The 21,449-nt window shown below is 41.0% G+C and overlaps 1 protein-coding gene across 4 annotated transcripts in view; it reads left to right on the top strand.

Annotated features, from left to right (window-relative positions):
* The first annotated feature begins 706 nt into the window (after positions 1 to 706).
* Positions 707 to 21,449, top strand: part of grm7 (glutamate metabotropic receptor 7) — a 152,502-nt gene continuing 131,759 nt past the window's right edge. For all 4 annotated transcript variants that reach the window (XR_015106422.1, XM_086150254.1, XM_086150253.1 and 1 more), the window contains exon 1: positions 707 to 2,325. Coding sequence is in view for 3 of the 4 variants with exons in the window: in XM_086150254.1 (XP_086006380.1) it covers positions 1,816 to 2,325 (510 nt within the window). In the remaining variant the exon portion in view is untranslated. The remainder of the gene's footprint in view (positions 2,326 to 21,449) is intronic.

Raw genomic sequence — 21,449 nt, 5'->3', positions numbered from 1 at the left:
GTTTTATTCACTGGCTGACAACATTTGATTTTGCTGCCTAAAGGCTCTAAATTTTCCTACATATGAAAACAAGTCACACTTCAAAAGAAGTAATACATGAAGAAAATACAAACTGTCCAAACACACCAACATACATTTTCTTAATTTTAAGTTACATTTCCAACAGTACAATGTGTACAATTTCAATTATGATTCATATTATGAATTGTTTTCATCTTTACCTTGTTCAACTTTTGTTATGATGATTAAACCTCAGCATTTTTGGATGACTGCGCAACACAATTAGGCATGAACTAGCTTGTTGCCTACTTTGTAGTACATACGTTCTCCGTTTATGGGCAGGATAAGTCAACTCTAAGTACAATTAAGTATCAGGATTTACAGCAATTAAAATGTAAAGTCTTTATATAAGGATTCAGGTATCAAAAAGAATGCAAGAGATGTATAAAGCTCATGTGAGGCTGTCTGTGTGAAGAAGTTCTTGTTATGAAGATGGCCTCGTTTGAGGACGCGATGTTATAAAGGTTGAGGTCAAATTGTTGGGATCCAGGGTTATCAGTCTCTGCAGTTCTCCACCAGAGGCCCTCATCAAGCTACAGCTGTGCAGGTGGGTGGACTCCAGCAGGTGTACGTCTCACCGGCTTCCCCACAAGTTCCTGAGATGTCCGGGACTCCAGAATCAACCCGGATCCAGTGCCGTTCCCCATTCCTGTCCTCGTAAATAAGCCCCTAGAAAGTCGAACCTGCTCAGAGCAATTCTTGCATTTGCAAGCTGGTAATGTAGGAGGTCAGCATTTATTTCTGGGGCAGAGAAGTGAAGCAGATTCCAAAATTACTAGAATGTATGTCTCTGCACACGCCACAAAAACAAAACTAATCAAAATATCAGGTCGGGGCTCCCGGTAATCAAACCAGATAAAAAGCAACTGGAGTGCGGCACAAATCCAACGTCTGTTTTTGGTTGCTTTTGTATTCTATTCTTTTCTTTGATTCATTCATTCCCTCTTTGTACGCGTTTATTCGCGGCAATTCAGAGATCAGACGATGTGCTTCAGGGGCGCAGATCGTCGAGGAGGCACCTCCGGCCGCCCGCGTGTGGGAGGAGTGAGAGCAGACAGAAGGGGGGTTCACTCAGAGCTCACACCATCGACTGTTTGTCTTTTTTTTCTCCATGAATTTGTGCTCCTCTGGTGAACGAAGGATCCGGAGAAGCCCGTCCATATGCAGGAAGGCACGCACATACCCTTTCCCCCTTGTTTCCTTCCCTAGCATCCCTCCCTCCTTCCTTCCTCTTTGTCTCCGTGCCGTGGCGCTCCATCGTTTCCCTCACAGGCTTGAGAGAAAGTCTTCAACCGCGCGTGATTTCCGGCGGCAGGTGTGAGACAGATTCATGACATCAGCAGCTACGTGGGCTGGGTTCTTCACGTCCTCGCGCAGGGATTTTATCCGGGCAGCTCGAGAGGAGTTAGCGGTTCTTTGTTTCATCTCGTCTGGCTCCTTTTTCTTCTCTTTTCTCTCCCTGATTCTGGAATGAGGATTCGTGCAACAAGCGAACGCGTCTGCGCGCGGCAGCGGCTGCAGCAGCGGCGGCGGCTCTGCGCACACTTTAACAGGATGATACCGCGCTGGTGAATCCGGTTTGGATGTTTGTTGTCGCACCCGCAGGATTTACAGGCGGATTTTTACAGGCAAACAGGAATGTATTGATTTATAACGGGAATGAACTTCCCTGTTGGATATGTAAAACTATCTTAAAGTGCCTGGTGTTTTTCGTGGCGGTGCTTCTCTAGTTGGTTCAGCGGCGGCGGCATCATCATGGGCAGCTTTAACCGAACCCCCACGCGGAGGTGGTGCTCGACTCTCCGGCTGCTCTGGATGCTACGTGCGTTTCTGGACCTGGCGGCATCCCAAGAGATTTACGCGCCGCACTCGATCCGGGTGGAGGGAGACGTGACGCTAGGGGGGCTCTTCCCCGTGCACGCCAAGGGGATGCCGGGGATGCCGTGCGGGGACATCAAAAAGGAGAACGGCATCCACAGGCTGGAGGCGATGATGTACGCTCTGGACCAGATTAACGGCGACGACGAGCTGCTGCCCAACGTCACGCTGGGCGCGCGGGTCTTGGACACCTGCTCGCGGGACACGTACGCGCTGGAACAGTCACTGACGTTCGTGCAGGCGCTCATCCAAAAGGATACGTCGGACGTGAGATGCACTAACGGCGAGCCGCCGGTGTTCGTCAAACCGGAGAAAGTTGTCGGTGTGGTGGGGGCATCGGCCAGCTCAGTGTCCATTATGGTGGCCAACATCCTACGCCTCTTCCAGGTGAGTCCTGGTCTCTGTCTCCTTGCCGGTCCTCCCTAAGGCCCTGACATCGGGTGCCAGAACGCACTGAGGGCATCGACCACCTCTCCCTTTATTCCTTTTTCGTATGAACTTACACACAAGCACGCACGTAAGCGCACCTACCCACTCGTAACACTCACAGTATTCCAGCTAATTAAACCATGACTAGCTCACTAGTCTGACACTGCAGGACCTGTTAGTCGGACGTACACGAGTGACAAGTAGACTTCACATATTCTTCTCCTCAAATTTGGCAATGGCAAAAAAACTTCAAAGTATGATATGGTATGATTTTTTTTTATTTTTTATTTTTCTTGGATAAGCTACCCAAGACTGTGGAAAATAAATGATATACTACTTGGAAAAAAAAGTCAAAAACCTACATGAATTCAATCAGGATTAGTAACTTTTTTTCAGAAAAAATATCTTCCTGTGTTATTCTACATAAAGATATGGCATTGAATGTGTCAGAAAAAGATGTAAATTTGTCATGTCTATATGGGAAAACCCAAGAAATCAGCTTAAAATCCAAAGGGTACAACACAAACATTTATTTTCTAACCTGCAAGACATTTTCCAGACGTTTTCAAGGAATCAGTTTTGAATAAATGAATAATCCCGGAAATTGTCTTACAAATGTGTATAATTAAAAAAAGGAAACAAGTAAAAAGTCAATAAAAAGCTTGCCAAAAGGGACAGGAAGAGCTGTGAAAATAACAGAAAGGTAAAATATGATATCAGCAGCGTTCAACATGTTGGAAATGTATTTCGGACTTTGTTATATTATCCTTTCCTTCTCATCACTTATTCATTGCTGCTAATATCAGACATATCATCTTATATAACCGTTTTACTGGGGGAGCATTGGGCTTGAAGGTTCCTCCTCACTCAAAAAACACACACACATACAGACACACACACACATATGCCACACACATAAGCAACACACGCACACAGACACATAAAAACATACACACACACACACACACACGCACACACACAATTGCACAGTGAGGGTATGACAGTGATAGATTCTTTACAAGTACAAATCACCAGCTTCCTTGTGTATGTGTGTGTGTATTAGTGTGCGTGTGCATTAGCATGTGTGGTATATGTAGTTTTGTTGTCATTTTGAACAACAACCTTTCATTTATAGTGATTCATGAAATTACTCCAACAGACTGGAAAACTGAGCCAAATGGCCACCCCCCCACCCCGCAATGTATGCGGTGTCTTTAGTCTGCCAAAGATTTTGTAAATGTCTGTTGTAGACCTCAGTGTTTCAGTTTTTTTTGACGTGTGAAAAACATTTTGAGGGAGAATAATTGCTACAACTAGCAAGAGATGCCTGACTTTGGTTGGCTGTTAGCAAGTGATATGCCTACATTTTTTTTCTGTTTCTAGAAATGTGTCCTAAGTTTCCATAAATGTCCTAATTTCAATCAAATATCATCAAAGCAATGCATCTCTTTGTTGATGTATTTACTAACTAATGTGACGAGCAAAGAACTGTTAGCAATCGCAGATATCTTTGTCCGCCTTTAACAAAATGGTAGCTATTCTTTCTGTCACAAGGAAATTAAATCTAATCCCTTATAGGACTCTGCCTGAAAAAGTATAAATAAAGTCTTGTTTTCATATATGGAATTCAAAGGTGAAATTCAAATACAGGGTGTATGTGCAGTATTTGTTGGATTCATTGTGAAGTAAATGATACAGTTATTAACAAAATTACCCTTTTTTTCTTATTTCAAGTGAAGTATCACAGATCTAGCTTTGTGAACTACAGTTAAACAAAGAAGAGAGCGAAAAGGCATTCTCTATTGGAAAAAAGGTGGATCCCTGTCCTATTTTTATTTTTTTATTGATTTATTTATGTTTACATTCTGTCTAAGGATTTAAAGGACTCAAAGTGTTTGTTGTTATGGGCAAAATTTGAAAATATGTTTCCCTGTACAATATAAATTCTTACTTTGCTGTCCACAGTGAAGCCAGATTTTTTTAACAAGGTGTTATTAGAGGAGTGATCATTGCATGGTCATGTGCATGCACTCTGTAAAGTATCCACTTTTTTTTTGTATGTGTGTTGCCACTGTCAGGTTTTAGACCTGGAATATCCAGTTTTTGGAGGGTTTGACGCTATTTCTATGTAGATATTAAACAGATGGGGCCAGAGAAGCTACTGCAGGAGAATTTATATAAATAGCCATTTGGATTGAATTAGGAGGCGGAAAAACACGTATGTCTCAGCCCCCAAGCTGGTTTTAATGGTACTTGTTGGAACAAATCATCCTTTTATCCTTCACTCTAATTCCCTCACAGGATTTCAGCTCCTCCTCATCATGTCTTATACGCCTCATAATTAGAGGTGGTGGGGTCCGATCCATCCTCAGCCTCTCATGTTCTCGCTGCATTCAAGGTCTCTAATGATGTGAAGCACAAATGTATACATCCAGGAGCTGCAACCAAAACCTTCTATCCTCCTCTCTGCTGGGGCAGGAAATTAAATTAGTTTAATTTAATTATTTATTTTAATTATTAATATTAATATTATTCTATTCCAAGTTTTTAGCCCACATTTAATCGTTTGATGCAAAGGAGTCATTAAAAATCAATGTGGAAGAAAATAATTTTCCGAGGTCCTGGACTTCAAATGAAAAAATACCTGGAAAAATACTGGGATATGCTTTTTTATGTATTTGTATTATGTATTTATGTATTATGAGGGTTGTATTTTATGTATTTATTATTTGCTGTTTTATTCTAAATTTTAACAAAACCTTTAATATATAAGTTATTCTTTGTTCAGTCTTTTCAGCTCATATTCACATACTTTTTTGTTAATTTTGAAGATATTTTTTAATAAATCAATATCTTCAAATTGTAAAGCGATATTAAAATGATACTTTACAATTTTGCAATTATATTATATTAATGGTTTATTTTTGAAATGTTTTATTTTTCGTGACACAGCATTATTGATCCATTTCATATGGTAAAATCCAGCAGAGATTATCAATGAGACTGTGCCTGGATGCTTACCTGAAGCCAAAGAATCTGACCCCAAACATTGCAGGATAAACAGAGATAAACATTATTTCTGCAGTCTATAGCTTTCTGTCAGAAGGTGATTGCTATGAAAGAAAGATGGTAGTTTGGTGTAATGCGTTGCTGCAAACGCCGGCGGGGATAAAGGAAGGAGACTAATTATTTTCCCCAGTGAAAGAGAATCATCTGCCCGGCAGCTGTTTCACTTCATTAAACCCATGATGTTTTCTGAACGGCCTCGTTGGTGCTGAAGTCACGTCACCAGCGCGTGCAGGCGTCTCACAGCAGATCGACAGCAGCCCCTTTGATTTTGGGGTCAGGTCATGACCAGAAAAGACTCCCGGAGCATGTAGGACACCGGAAAGCAGCAGCTGTATTAGCCTGCACTTTCATTTATAAATGTTCTCATTTTATGTATAGATACATTTTATGGCCTAAAAGTGGCTTCATCTTCAACGTCCAAGGTCTCTGATGATGTTAAGCGCAAATATGTCCAGGAGCTACTACCAAAACCTTCAATCTTCCTTCCTGCTGGAGCCAAGTTTAATTAATTTATTTTGGAATTCAACAAGGGATTAATAAAGGTTAAATTATAATTATTATATTATTTAGTTTTTAAAATGAGAAAAAAGAATAATTAAAAATTTATATAAATTAGAGTAATAAAATTAAAGTATGTGGGGAAAATGCAAAAAAAAATTGATTAATTCATTCAAGAAAACATTACTGTGACACGTTAATATAACTCCAGGAAACAGATAGAACTGTGAAAAGTTGAAAAATGAAATAGCTAATTAAAAAAGGAATTGGAAGACAAAATAAATCTATACAATATGTTTGTGTGTGTAGTGTAATGATGAAGCCAGTCTAATAATAGAAAATAATGTGTCCTTAATCATAAAACCAGAAGAAAATGTTTTTATCTCTTATATTATAATAATCCATAAAAAATATATGAGGTACAATTTCTCCACACAATAATATCAACTACCAATGTAATTAAAATATTTGTATATGAAACCCAAATGGAAACTCTTGACCAAAAAAATAAAAAAAATCAATTTGGGTAACCTTGGCATTTGGATGACAAACATGAATAATAAACCTAAATATTAATCTCTAAGACAATAAAAAGCATAAATGTATTACTACTGTTGTAATGACACCACCTCCTGTCAGGTGTGTCATATTTCAAGCCGTGTTGTGTAATTTCCTCCATCACCACACCTGCCATCCTCGTTCAGTGTTCGTTGGTAATGAGCTGTAGCAGCATCCGCCCATTAACTCCCATTACCAGCAAAAACAAAACCAGCCATCATTTATCTCAGAAGCACCCAAACCACTACTGCTATAATTACCCACCACAAGGAGAGGCAGAGTCGTGACTCTTGCCACCCCACCTCCCGTCACAACATGCTATCGCTGTGGGGATTAATGTGTGTGTTTTTACCCACTGAGGTCATTTTTTGATAACTGGGAGTTAACGCAGGACTTAATTTGTGTGGCGTTGCGCTGATCTAGCAGAGATAGATGAAGATCACATGACAGAATGCTGAAGAAATGGGTAGGAGAGTAAATGCAAGAATGGGAAACGATAAACCAAAGTACCGTATTTTCTGGACTATAGAGCGCACCTGTAAATAAGCCGCATCTGCTCTATTAAAAAAAAATATATATATACAAGCCGCACCAGGCTAGAAGCCGCAGATATCTATGTCGAAAACAAATGTCCTTTAGAACACTTTCAAGTTCAGCCCACCTGCTTTTATGTCCTCTGATAGCTTTTTTTGACTTTTGGCATTGCATGAGCTCTTCCCGCTGCTGCCTCCAACATCTTACCATAGATTCATTGACGCTGAGCATGCGTGCTGCAGCGCGGTTTCCTTCGTGAATAGCAAGCTCGGTGGCCTTCAACTTAAAACTTGCATCATACGAGCTTCTTCTTGTGGTTTCCATGATGAAGGGGCGAGGATTTGAAAATAAGTACCAGTTAGTAATTTGTTGTGCGAGTTCTATCTGCTCTTTATCTGCTCTTTCTGCTATTATTCTTTGCATTGATTTATACGTCTTATCTTATTTTGGATTCTACTTCCGCCCCCTAGCAATGGAAGAAAAATCCATAGGATAGCCGCACTTTTGTATAAGCCGCATGGTTCAAAATCTAGGAAAAATTTGCAGCTCCAGAAAATACGGTAGTTAACAAGGCAACGGTTTATTAACATTACATAGGTAATGATATCATCAGCATAACATCATATTTCAACTTATGTCAGAGAAAAGTGTCATTACGCGCGCGCGCGCGCACACACACACACACACACACAAATCTTCTTTAATATGCACCTGGGCTCAAGATCTTCCGATCAGTGATGGGACACCGTTGAACAGAAAATCTTCCAAGATATATTGAACTGAAACAGCTGGCATTTGATGAATGATGTGGTTTACTGAGAGGAGGTTTATTCCTCGCTAACAGACAGACTCTCCAAGTGGCAGGAAGCAACACATTATATTTTGGGACAAATTGAGCATCTTAGAGTTCAAACATATTTGAGGTAAAACTAACTCCTAAGCAGCAGGAAACTTCGTCTCCAGGGACGCTCGAGAGGATGTTCAGGCCTTTGTTTCCTGCTGCTCTCCAAGGTTTTCTCGCTGCATCATCGAGAAAACTGCGGCATTAATGAATATGACTGTGTAGTTTCCAAAAATTACTTTGTAGTGAAAAATCGGCCTTTGAACATTGTGTTAATATTCAGATGAAGTTAAAACTACAGGACTTCAAGAGTCATCATTTCAGTCCTTTGCAATACAGTTTTGTTGGTTAAATACAATGATCTTTTTTCAACCCCCTAGTATCTTTTTTTTTTTTTCTCTTTATTTTCTTTTTGGTCAAATGTGAAATTGTGTTTCTTGGCAAAAGTAAAACATACCTCTTGTTTTTGTTTTGTTTTTTTCGCCTTGTTAATTCCTTCTGTTTTATTGCTTTGCTCAAGTGATACTTATAATATTCTAAATTGAAAGCAACATTAATTTGGTATTATTTAGTTAGTTAGCTCATCATTCGTTAAGTGTAGTTACATTGGCGTTTTTTTTTTTAATTTTTTTTATTAATTTGTTTTTCAGATTGAATTTTTCTGGGGGTCTCAGGATCTTGCAGGTCCAAACAAGACCTAAACAGGTTTTTACTGCAGAAACATCACCTCTGTTTCCTGCTTGATCCAAATGATCCGACCCCTGGAGACCATTCACTTGCTGCACCCTCACCCCTGCCCTTACCCCCCTCCTGCTCCTCTACAATCTGTTGGTCTTCATCTCTAAGTGTGAAAGAACCACAGAGTTGTTCCTCTGAGATGTTTCGAGCCCAAGGATCATCCATGTAGGACAAGAAGCTGCATCTCCCACTTTATGCTTCATGTTTATGTTTTTGGCCATTAAATCACTGAAGTCCAAAAAGAAATCAAGGGGTCAGTTGAAGACGGAAATTGTTGTACTTGTAAATGAGATTAAATGTTGCCTGTGGAGGTTCTCAGTCATCCAGGTTTTGGCCATTTCTTGTCACACTCTTCCCCTCGTAGCAACTGGGCTTGTTTTCTTCCCTTGAAGACATTTCACCTCATTTCACCATCTTAGAGGCTTCTTCAGTTTGAATTCCACTAAATGACACCCCCTTTTGCACAATAACCCCCTTCGACCTAGGTTGTCCACAACAACACAGTTTTTGATTTGACTTTTTTCAGTTGAAGCAGTAGTAGTAGTGTTGGTAGTAAAAGAATATGGAAGAAAGCTAAGTGCCAAAACAAAGTGAAAATAGCTGAAAATGGATGTTGTAATGTATGCTTTAATTTGTAATTAGTTACCGGTACTGTCAAGGATGACAACAACATGCCTGCAGTGGACAATAACCTCTTTTCTGTCCGTGGCATCTCCGGGCCATAGAGAGCAGACATTTTGAAGTCCAACTACTTTAATTTTAACTCAGGTGTATAACATCGCAGTGGGCAGGGTTCCAGCACAGAGGCTTTCCCTGCTGTCTCAGTAAATAAAGCGATGATATAAAGATGCAGATGGTGGGACGTAAAACAAGACCATGACCAACAGCCAGTCTCTGACCACAATGACGTTGTCACCGTAATGAACGATCACAGATAATAAGCACTAACATTCCACTAATGTCAAAAGAACAAAGATGACAGTGCTGGATTCATTCTGTAAACAAGTGAAAAAATGAGAGAAAGTTTTTTTTCTTCTATCTGACTTTTAGAGAGACAGCTTTGTTATATTCCTGTTTAATGTGCAGTTCTCCGACTTTGCAAATAATTTGTCACTTTGAACTTTACCATAAAAAAATTGTTCCCTAATATTCAAAAGGAAAACAGTGAAATTAAGTCATTAAGATTAAAATAATAAATAAATAAAAATTCTTGTGTTTCTGGAACTTGATATGGAACTTGAATTTCAAAATTACATGACATGAAAATGCTGAGGGTTGCGGTGCAGGTATAAATGTACAGTATGCATACATATATTTTAATCCATCAAACTGATTTGCCACAAAAAGGCCAGGAATTCCATATATCTACATCATAGAGGAAAAAGTCACTGTACTATGATATAATATAATAGGATATGAAGGTAGTTGGTGTGAGAGAGGAGGATGCAGAGGATATGGTTAGATGATGAAGGTTGATTTGCTGTGGCGGCCCCTAAAGGGAAAAGCCGAAAGGAGAAGAAGAAGATAATATAATTATTTTTAACAAAAATTATCTTTGGATCTCAGAATACCAAAAGACATGATAAAATACACAGGTTGCCATTTTAATAAATCTTAGCCAGCATTCATACATCTAATTGATTCTCAAGATGAAAAAAAAAATAAAATAAAAGAAAAAATAACTAATATTTAAAAGATGTACTTGTAGAAAAAAGTACAGATTACTATTTGCTGCAAAGATTGTATTTGAATTGATTATCAACCTCTCGTAAACTGATGATAAACCTGAATGACATCCCATTTTACTGTAGCTTAATAACACCTAAATGTAAGACAGTGCTGGTACCTACCTACATTTTAATGAACATATTTATTGCAAACACTGTAATATAATGTGTTTTAAACTAAAAGACAGGATGCTTTTGAATTAGATTTTTCATCGGTTATTGATCATATATGAACATTACAGCAAGTTATTTGACTGGTTTGTTTGAATCACGTCCCACTCCCAGTGGTTTCAGGTCATTGAAAGTCGAGATTGAAAAATAAAACTGATCGGACGCTTGGAGCCCCTAAATAAAGCTGCTCCAACAAAATCACTCTCTGCTCCTTTAAATTGCCTTTTCAGGCTTCCGTTTTGTTGGTTTAGATCTCCTGTTTTTGTAAGTTCATGTGGTTTGTAGACCACATAAACATCCAATTTTGACTATTTGTAAAAAAGATCCCATCACATACAGCACATAAATAGTCAGTGGGAAGCAATTTTCTGGCCAAGATGAGCTCAAAGTGATCATCTGTGACACAGAGGATAAAAAAAGGTAACTAATATATCTGTGTCCACAGGCAGAGCCACAAACTGACCCAAAAGCTCAATACCTGAAACTGGTGGAAAAAAACATATCTGACTTATCACATACTTATCAGTCAGTAGCCTGATCACTTACACAGAAAGGTGAGCGGGGGCTGGCCATAACAGTATGTATATCCTGTCAATTTTGTGACAGAAAGCTCATTTGGTTGAAAGAACAATTTTTATGGGACCTTGATTTCAATGGATTTCTGCAGTGACAGACACAGTGATCATTAAAATCCTGTTTTCCCCAGAGAGCTGTATGTGCTTGTCTGTGTGGGTGTATGTGTGTGGGGTCATCTGTTGATGTAGGCACTGAATTTAACTGCACATCCTTCATTTTAGTTTCAAGAGACTTCTTAAAGGTTTTTGATAATTTTTTAAGCATAGGTGAACTTGTGAATTATATTGTTAAATAACTTCCTGTAATTTATTACATTTGTTGGACTTCATCCACCTCTCATTTCCTACACTTTAGCCTGGGAAAGGCTGACACTCCCTCATGGCTCAGTGCTTACGGCCTCATGACAAATGGTGAACATCCCCTTATTTAAGAAAGCCTAAAACCAGTTCAATGTGTCAGACCACCATCCTTGAGAAAGGTTGTGTCATTTCAAGGTGTTTTTTTTGCCTGCTGTCTAATACAATTAGCATTGTAAACTCTTAATTTGAAAAGATATCTTTTTTAATAAACTTGAACATGGCATTTCAATAACTCAGGAAAAGCTGTAATTTTAACAAGAAACTCTGACAACAAAAATGTATACACTGCTCAAAAAAACAAACTAAAATAACATCTTTGAACTGAATGAATGAAATACTTAAATACTTTGTTCTTAACATCATTGAATGTGCTGACGAATATCCCAAAAATTATCAATGGAAATCACATTTATGAACCCATGGAGGTCTGGATTTGGAGTCCCCCCAAATTGAAGTCAAAAAACACTACAGGCTGATCCTACTTGTAATGTCCTTAAAACAAGTCAAAATGAGGCTAACAGTGTGTGGGTCTGGCCTCCACATGCCTGGATGACCTCCCTACAAAGCCTGGGCATGCTCCTGAGGAGGTGGCAGATCATCTCCTGAGGGATCTCCTCCCAGACCTGGACTAAAGCAGCCGCAAACTCCTGGACAGTCTGTGGTGCAATGCCACGGAGCAAAACATTTTGTCCCAGATGCGCTCAGTTGGATTCAGGTCTGGGGAACGGGCAGGCCAGTCCATAGCATCAATGCCTTCATCTTGTAGGAACTGCTGACACACTCTAGCCACATGAGGTCTGGCATTGTCTTGAATTAGGAGGAACCCAGGGCCAACCCCACCAGGATATGGCCTCATAAGGGGTCGAAGGAGCTCATCTCGGTACCTATGGCAGTCAGGCCACCTCTGGCGAGCACATGAAGGGCTGTGCGGCCCCCCAAAAAAAATGCCATCCCCCACTACTGACCCACTGCCCAACCGGTCATGCTGGAGGATGTTGCAGGCAGCAGAACGTTCTCCACATCATCTCCAGACTCTCTCACATGTATTCAGTGTGAACCTGCTTTCGTCTGTGAAGAGCACAGGGCACCAGTGGTACATTTGCCAATCTTGGTGTTCACTGGCAAATGCCTAACATCCTGCACGGTGTTGGGCTCCAAGCACAACCCCCACATGTGGACGTCGGGCGCTCATGGAGTCTGTTTCTGACCATTTGAGCAGACACATGCACATTTGTGGCTTGCTGGAGGTCAATTTGCACGACTCTGGCAGTGCTCCCCCTTTTCCTCCTTGCACAAAGACAGCGGTCCTGCTGCTGGGTTTTTGCCCTCCTACGGCCTCCTCCATATCTCCTGATTGCACTGTCATGCTCTGGACACTACGCTGACAGACAAAGCAAACCTTCTTGCTACAGCTCACATTAATGTGCCATCCTTGATGACCTGCACAACCTGAGCCACTGGGTTGTACACTCCATCTCATGCTACCACTAGAATGAAAGCACCGCCAGCATTCAAACAACCAAAACACAAGCCAGAAAGCATAGGAACTGAGGGGGGTGTCTTGCTAATGCTAATTGCCTGTAATTTCCACCTGTTGTCTATTCAATTTGCACAGCAGCATGTGAAATTGATTGTCAATCAGTGTTGCTTCCTAAGTAGACAGTTTGATTTCACAGAAGTGTGATTGACTTTGAGTTACATTGTGTTGTTTAAGTGTTCCCTTTATTTTATTTTATTTTTTGAGCAGTGTACTTTGCAGACATACATACTCAAAAATAGCAAAATATGCAAGATATCAGCTCAAGTTGAAAAAACTGCCTTCACTCAGAATTTCTCAAATTTCAAAGCACTTGTTTTTGGTTGTTTTAAAGGGTTTCAAAGCAATCAGCTGTCAATTTTAACTACTGTAGTTCACAGTCAATTTATACCAGTGTAAGATTTTTTTTCAGTGACATGGTTTATTTAGAAAGTCAGTACCGGTACCCATCCTCCATGACTTTGCCTCCATCTTTATCAATACTCCCCCCTGGTCTGGCAAGTAGCTGGCCTGACCTGCTTGAGTTTCTCTTAGCAACTTTTATTCAGATAACTCTTCCTTTGTACCAACAACAGCAGCCAGAACTCATGTAATCGTGGACATTACGGCTAGTGTAATTGGCCTGGGTGTAACAACGAGCGCCGTTTTACATATTTTTTATGTTTTCTATATATGTTCTGGTCTAATTAGCTGCGCTTTCGTCTGATGCAACCAAAACAAGACATCAATCACTTCATTCAAGTTACTAATTCACCGCTAATAGTTTTTTCTGCATCTTATAAATAGACGCCGAAACATTTTTGAAGAGACGTTTGTTGTTAATGTATCACAGGCCCATAAATTATGTGATCAGGTCGACATTCAAATGTGAGTGGATGGAAAGAGTCTGGAGGGGCTGACCCTCATCTGCTTGAGGGTTTATTAGAGGTGATTAGTGAAATAATTTCTTCTGAAATATTAGCAGCTGCTGCTGAGAGTTCATTTTGATGATCAACTCTGACAGAACCGTGTATCCTGACGGCTAACCTTGACATCTTCGCTTATTCAAAAATTCACGACTGCTTTTCCTCTTTCTCACTCAGCTTTGAGTACAAAAATAAAATGCAATATTGAATAAATAGCTAAAAAACATCATAAGTGTCCCGAGACTTGGCAAAAGCATAGAACAAAATAAACTTTTCAAGTTAAGAAACACTAACGTCGGGAGATTTTCCCCCACACAATTCTTGTCATGTGATTTTCATTGTGTTGCTATCGTCTGAGTTTTATGGGTCCTTGGGTTCCTTCTGGCTGCTCACTGATATTATTAATTGTATGTTTGTTTCCCTCCTCCCATCGGCCCATCTATAAATTGATGAAAACTGCATTTTATCCAGGGTATTGTATGGGGTAAAATATACCCAACGTTAGTGATGGTGTTTCTTATTTAAATGTAAGTGTTCTAGGGTTAAGAGGCCGATTTTGCATCCGTCTTCACGTAATATGTTTTTATAATATATAAACATATTTATGAGATGAAGGTATGCTAGTGACCTGTGCTGCTGTTGGACCAATTTTTCTCCACCCCTTTTTTCTCATAAAATTCTTATCAAAGGCTCATAAATGCCTGAAAGTTTTGTTTTCATGAGTCATTAAATATTCATGACTAAACATTCAATACAGAGCCTTTAATCTGGCAATGTTTTCACAACAGCAACTTGGACGCATCTAATTTTGCAGCCCCGAAAATGCAGAAATAATTTCAGCATGAAATGACTTAATTGATTTAAATCCTATCCAAACTTTGCACCAATCAAAATGTTACACTGTCGACACTGTGATTAAACACCCTGTGAATCTAAAGTCATTCCCGCCTGCCAGCTCATCTTAGCTCACTATCATGCTAACGCTGCAGCCTGTGCCCTCATGTCACAGTAGAAAGCACAACCTCAGTTAATTCAATGAGAAATGAGTTAAACCTGAAATCTGCTGCTCACATTCCTTACTTTCTGGCTGTGCAGCTGCTAGCCTTCAGGCTGTGGATGCTAATGATACCTGTGGGCAAGCAAGGGTAACAGCGAGGGAGGAGAATGGGGAAGGGGGGGGCACAAATCAGGAGGGAAGAAGGTCATATACAGATATCATTGAGATAATGATGACAGAAACAACAGCGGCCATCACTGTTGTGTGTTGGACAGGAGGAGAATCATACAGTCTTGAGCCCTGAGCAAATCGTCTCTCAGTGGGTTCAACGTTAACCGGAGCAAAATGGCTGTGTGAAGGTAACTTTTGCTGAAAGTTTAGATCAAAATGACTTCATTCTCGTCAAAATATTCTCATAGCAACTGAACTTCCCTTGAAGAACACCTCTCATCCAAGAGGTTTCTTCAGTTCCAACGAGAAAAAAATTTTGACAAGAATTAACCATGACCTGGATGACTAAGAGCCTCCAAACATATTAAACAAGCTAGTGTGTTAACTAATCAAATAGTAAGTGAACCAACTGATTTACTTTGTATCGTACGTCCTTGGTAACTTTATGCCTTTACCTGTTTCCAAACTATACTAAAGTCACTTTTCAGAACCACATTTAATGCAATCATACTGACAAGGAATTGTCTCTTCAGATATATAATCAACCTCAATGTCACAATGTAAAGACTATTATTTTTTTGCGTGTGTTTGACTGTTGATGAATGTTTATTGCACCAGCCTAGATTTCATTAATCGACTATCCCACTAAATTAGTGGCTGACTAGCCAGGCTAAGCACGGCTAAGTAACTAACTGAACAGAAGGATCTTCCAGCTGTGAGAAACAACGAAAAAACCCTTCAAAACAAAAGACCCGTTCCTCAAGAAAATAGTGTCACGTGATTTTGCATCCAATACTGGATTTGTATCATATGAATTGTCACTGAATCAAAAGAGTTTTTAGGGGAAAATTTTTCCGATTTTTTAAATCAATCCTGTTGCTCTTCCAAATACAGCATAACCCTATTCTCTGTGTCCTCCTCTGTCACAGCAACTACCTTCATATCTTCTCTCATGAATCCATGAATCTTCTCTTTGGTCTTCCTCTATACCAGTGGTTCTTAACCTTGTTGGAGGTACTGAACCCCACCTGTTATACATGCGCATTCACTGAACCCTTCTTTATTGGATCGAGGATCGTTTTGTTGATGGGTACAAAGAACAGACAGAGTAGCCTTTTCATCGAATCTGGCTCCCTTCACTTTGAATTCAGCAAGCGCTATGTTCTTGTAGTTCCCATTTCCATGCAGCTGAAGGAAGCCTTCCCTTAGTTTTGCTGGTGCTGGACTAGAACTGCTCATCTTGTCTTTGCAAATCATGCAGTTAGGACATCGATTCCAATCACGTTCCGTCATACATGTGAATCCGTATTGTATGTATTCTTCCAACCGCTTTCTTTTTTTGCCCGACATAATTAGTATGAAGGGATTAAAATATTAAGAAAGAAATCACATGACGTGCCATCACGACAGTCACAAGTAACTACAACTGAGCGCGCCAAAATCCCTGCAGCACGGATAGGCCAAGAAATGTAGCGTGATCACCTGCTGCCAGTGATGTCATCACCATTGTGTGTCTTGACCTCCGCCGAACCCCTGAGACTGACCCACCGAACCCCTGGGGTTCTATCGAACCCAGGTTAAGAACCACTGCTCTAGACCCCCTGCTGGCATCTCGAATTCCAGCATCCGTCTGTCAACATCTTCCCTATCCCTCCTCTGTATACGACCGAACCATCTCAGTCTGACTTCTCTGAATTTCTCTCCAAAACATCGAACATGTGCTGTTCCTCTGATAGACTCATTCCTGATCCTATCCATCCTGGTCACTCCCAAAGAGAACCTCAACATCTTCATCTCTGCAACCTCTAGTTCAGCCTCCTGTCTTTTGGTCATTGTAACTATTTCTAGTCCATACAGCATCGCTGGTCTCACCACTATCTTGTACACCTTTCCTTATATTCTCGCTGATAGTCTTCTATCACATAGTACCCCTGACACTTTTCTTCAGGTATAACAACCTGCTTGAACCCATCTCTTCACCTCTTTTCCACACCCTCCGTTGCTCTGGACTGTTGACCCCAAGTACTTGAAATCCTCCAACTTCCCGATCTCCACTCCCAGTAGCCTCACCGTTCCACCTGAATTCCTCTCATTCACACACTTATACTCTGTCTTGCTGCGACTAACTTTCATTCCTCTCCTTTCGCGCGCATACCTCCACCTCTCCAGATTTTCCTCAACCTTTTCTCTGCTCATCTACTCATCTACTTTATCTCTCTGACGTTGTCGCAATCCTGCACATCCCCCCTTATTCTTATGTAGCGCTTCTGTAACCCTGTTATGAGGTCAGCACCCTGGGTCGATAATTATTCCCCTTTTGGTGGTAAAATGTATTTACCCCTTCTTCAAATATCGCAAAAAATACCACTTATAGAAACAAATCGCCGAAGCACTTTACAAAAATAACTTGCAATTTATTAAACAGAAATGAGAACGCGCCTGATGAGAATTAAAAAATGAAATTATGAACCTTTATATAACACTTTAAATTGTGGGCCCTCACCTACACACCCGCTGGTGCTCATATAGAAAACTTAAAGAAAAATAAACCCCCAGTTGCAGGCCTGATCGACGCTGAAGAACGTGGGAGCCAAAAAAAATACAGGCCCTTTACTTCGGTTGGTAGGAGGAAAAAAAATAAGAGGCGAATTCTCCCTCTGAGCTGAGTCCGTCAGCAAAATGAAGCGAAGTACTCACGCTTGGAGAAGAGTCAATGTCAGCGTTCTTTATTCCCGCTCCTGACAGTATGGACTGGAGGAGTCGGCTGAGGCGGCAGGCGGGAAGGGCTGGTCGCCGTTTCCCTCGTGGCCAGAGGAGCTACCAGGCTTTTCCTGGTCACCTGGAACGCCATCTGGGCTGCCGTGGATTGTCGTCCGCGGTTAGCGATCCAGTTAGCTTAGCCAGCTGACTAACACGACGGCAAAGTCCTTTTTTGGCGTTGTCACAGTTCTTTTTTCCGTGTCGTGCCGCAGTCCAGTCACTATAGCAGGTACAGTGTTTGACCGCTTGGCACTTTACATCAAGAAGAACCTGAACTTTTCCAGTCCAGAAAGTCCTCCAGGTGCAGCTGCCGCAGAGCGGCACATGCAGCTCTCCTGCTCCTCCTCGTCCCTCCCTCACACCCAAACCTGGTTGCACCTCACCCCGCCTTACCCCCCCCCCAATCCAACTGGAAACCGAAAAACTGACAAGACGATTCAATGCCAAATCACAAGCAGCAAAAGAAACACTAAATTTCCCAGGGGTTACACTTAAAAATGGGCACCGTCACACTTTGTCTCCAGTCTTCAGGCATCTTCTCACTCCTGTCGAATAATCTAGTCAAAAACTCTGCTGCTACCTCTCCTAGACACTACCACACCTCCACAGGTATATCATCAGAACCAAGTGCCTTTCCACTCTTCATCCTATTCAATGCATTCCTCATATCACTTTTATGAATCTCTGGTACCTTGTGGTCTACGATAGTCACCCCTTCTACCCTTGTCTCTTTTTATTTTCCTCATCGCTTCAAAGTACTCTTTCCATTTTCCTATCACTCTTCTAGCATCTGTCAATGCATTTCTCTCTCTATTGTTAATCACCGAGACCTGTTGCAGACCCTCTCCATCTTTATCTCTCTGTTTTGCCAACCTGTATAGATCGTTCTCTCCCTCCTTGCTGTCCAACCGAGCATACAAATGATCGTGCGCCTGTTTTTTTTGCCTTTGCTGCCACTATCTTTACCATATGCTGTATCTGTATCCTGTACTCCCGTCTGTTGTCTTCAGTCCCCTCAGTGTCGAACTTCTTCTTTGCTGACCGCTTCCTCTGTTTATACTCCTGCACTTCCTCATTCCACCACCAAGTCTCCATATCTACCTTCCTTCCAGATGATACATCAAGAACTTGCCTACCTGTCTCCCTGATAACACTAGCTGTTGCTGTCCAGTCATCTGGAAGCTCTCCCTGACCATCTGGAGCCTTTCTCAACTCCTCCCTGAAAACCATACAACAGTCCTCCCTTTTCAGCTTCCACGACATTGTCCTTTGCTCTGGCTTTGTCCTCTTGATCTTCCTTGTCACCAGCGTCATTTTACAAACCACCATCCTATGCTGTCTGGCTATACTCACCGCCACAACTACTTTGCAGTCAATGATCTCTTTCAGGTTATCTCGTCCATACAAAATGTAGTCTACCTGCGTGCTCCTACCTCCGCTCTTATAAGTTACTCTATGTACCTGTTTTTTTCTGGAAAAAAGTGTTCACTACAGCCATTCCCATAATTTTTGCAAAATCTACCACCATCTGTCCCTCTGCATTTGTATCCTTTATACCAAATCTGCCTATCACTTCTTCATCCCCTCTATTGCCTTCACCAACATGTCAATTGTAGTCTGCACCAACAACTCTTATCTCTGGGGATATCCTTCATCACCTCATCTAACCCCAGAACCTCTCCTTCTCCTCACACTCACATCCCACCAGCAGGGCACAGCCACTAATAACATTGAGCATCACACCTTCAATTTCCACTTTCGGACTCATAAGTCTATCTGACATTCTTTTCACCTCCAGAATATTCCTAACAACTCCTCCTTCAAGATAACTCCTACTCTGTTTCTCTTCTTGTCAGTACCATGATAGTACAACTTAAAGCCTGCTCCTAGGCCTTACTACCTCTCCACCTAGTCTCATGGACACACAATACATGCACTTTCCTTCTCTGCATCATGTTGACCAACTTTCTACCTTTTGCTGTCACAGTCCCAATATTATAAGTCCCTGCTCTCAGTCCCAGACTCTTGCCTTTCTTCTTCTCTCTCTGCTTACAAACACACCTTCCTCCTCTCCTACAGTACCTACAGTAGCCCAGTTTCAAGTGGTACCCTCTAGGTCATCGGTATCAATGGCGGTCATTGTTAAACTTGGCCTTGACCAATCCGGTATGAGATTATTAGGTTTGACTTACATGTTTGGTTTTGGCAAAAGTTTTACGCCGGATGCCCCTCCTGACGCAACCCTCTGCATTTATATGGGCTTGGGACCGGCTCAGGGATAAACTGCTTTGTGCCCCCTCGAGCCTGCCTCGAGAAGACACCGGCCAGTGCCGTCCTGAGGTTGCATCGGGGAAAATATTTTCAATATATAATATATGATATTGAAAACTTTCCTGGTCATTAATGTTGCAAGTTAATGTTATTAACCACCCAGTTAAAAAATAAGAAATTAAACTCAATTGATCAGGGTTGTTGCCTCTAGGCTTTTCAGAAGTTAGACTGTGGTCATGAATACATTGGAAAGTGAGTCAGCGCTGTCCTGTCCCACAAATCTTCCCTTTCTGAGATTTTCGAACACATGAGGCACTCAGCAATAAAACCCCTCACTGCCGTGTGAAGATAAACTTTCTCCACTAGCTGGTAAGAAAGGAAGAAGATGAGGAAGGGGGAGGATATAATGATGAAGCTCAGAGAGCTCAAAGGTTTAAACTCCCATTTTTGCCTCCCCAATTTTATTCCAGTGTTAGTTTACCGTCCCTCTCCAGTCCCTCCTTCTTTTTCTGTATCATTACATGCTTTTCTTCACGACCTTGTATTCATTTGAGATTACTGTCATTATGCCACTTGTTATCGCTATCATCTTTCAACGTCATTTAGCAGTATTTTTTTCTTTTTAATCTAGAAATGAGAGAGAGATGTTTGATGACATGATATGAATTTATAAAGTTGCATGTGTTTTATCCACCTCTGAAAATTACAGATGAGAAATGGAATAACTTGATGAAATGTCTATGTCATTGTAATACAAAAACGTTCACATGAATAATTGTAGGTATGATAGCTATCATTATTAAATAAAAAATTAAATATACACACACACCTGATTTTATATATATATACCGGTATATATATCATATATATACTTATTTCTTAGTACAACTCAATCGAGTTATGTCTGAAATAACTGAATGCAACCAACTAAAATGAGATTACAGTGATGTAATAATCCAGTTGAAAAATTACATTCGAAGGTACATGTTATTCTGGCCACAGCAGGGAGGAGTGTTTTGGTTCAGAAGGTCGATAATGAAGCAGGACATTTTCCTCATTAGAATCCAAACAGTATGAGCAGTGGAGCAGGTAATAGTCGGCGTTGGCTGGTGCCTGACTATTAGCAAGGAGAGGCCATGAATGCGGTGACAGATTCGGGCCTTGGACGTGGCAGGAGGCCCCAGGATCCGAGAGCAATCGCCCTGACGCCTGCGCTGGTTTACACATTGGATGAAATGTGACTCACCTGCATCGGATGAATGGGCTCCTTCCAAACAACTTGCATGGAAAATCTGACCCAATTTCATCTGTTCAAGAGGAAGTGGTAGGTCACAAGGTTACAACACTTATTTCTAATGAAAGGCTATGAT

The sequence above is a fragment of the Fistularia commersonii genome, chromosome 7 (genome assembly GCF_037954325.1).
Source record: "Fistularia commersonii isolate RoL2024-O1a breed Wild chromosome 7, RoL_Fcom_v1.0, whole genome shotgun sequence".
NCBI lineage: Eukaryota > Metazoa > Chordata > Actinopteri > Syngnathiformes > Fistulariidae > Fistularia > Fistularia commersonii.
This window is presented reverse-complemented; position numbering and strand designations above follow the sequence as displayed.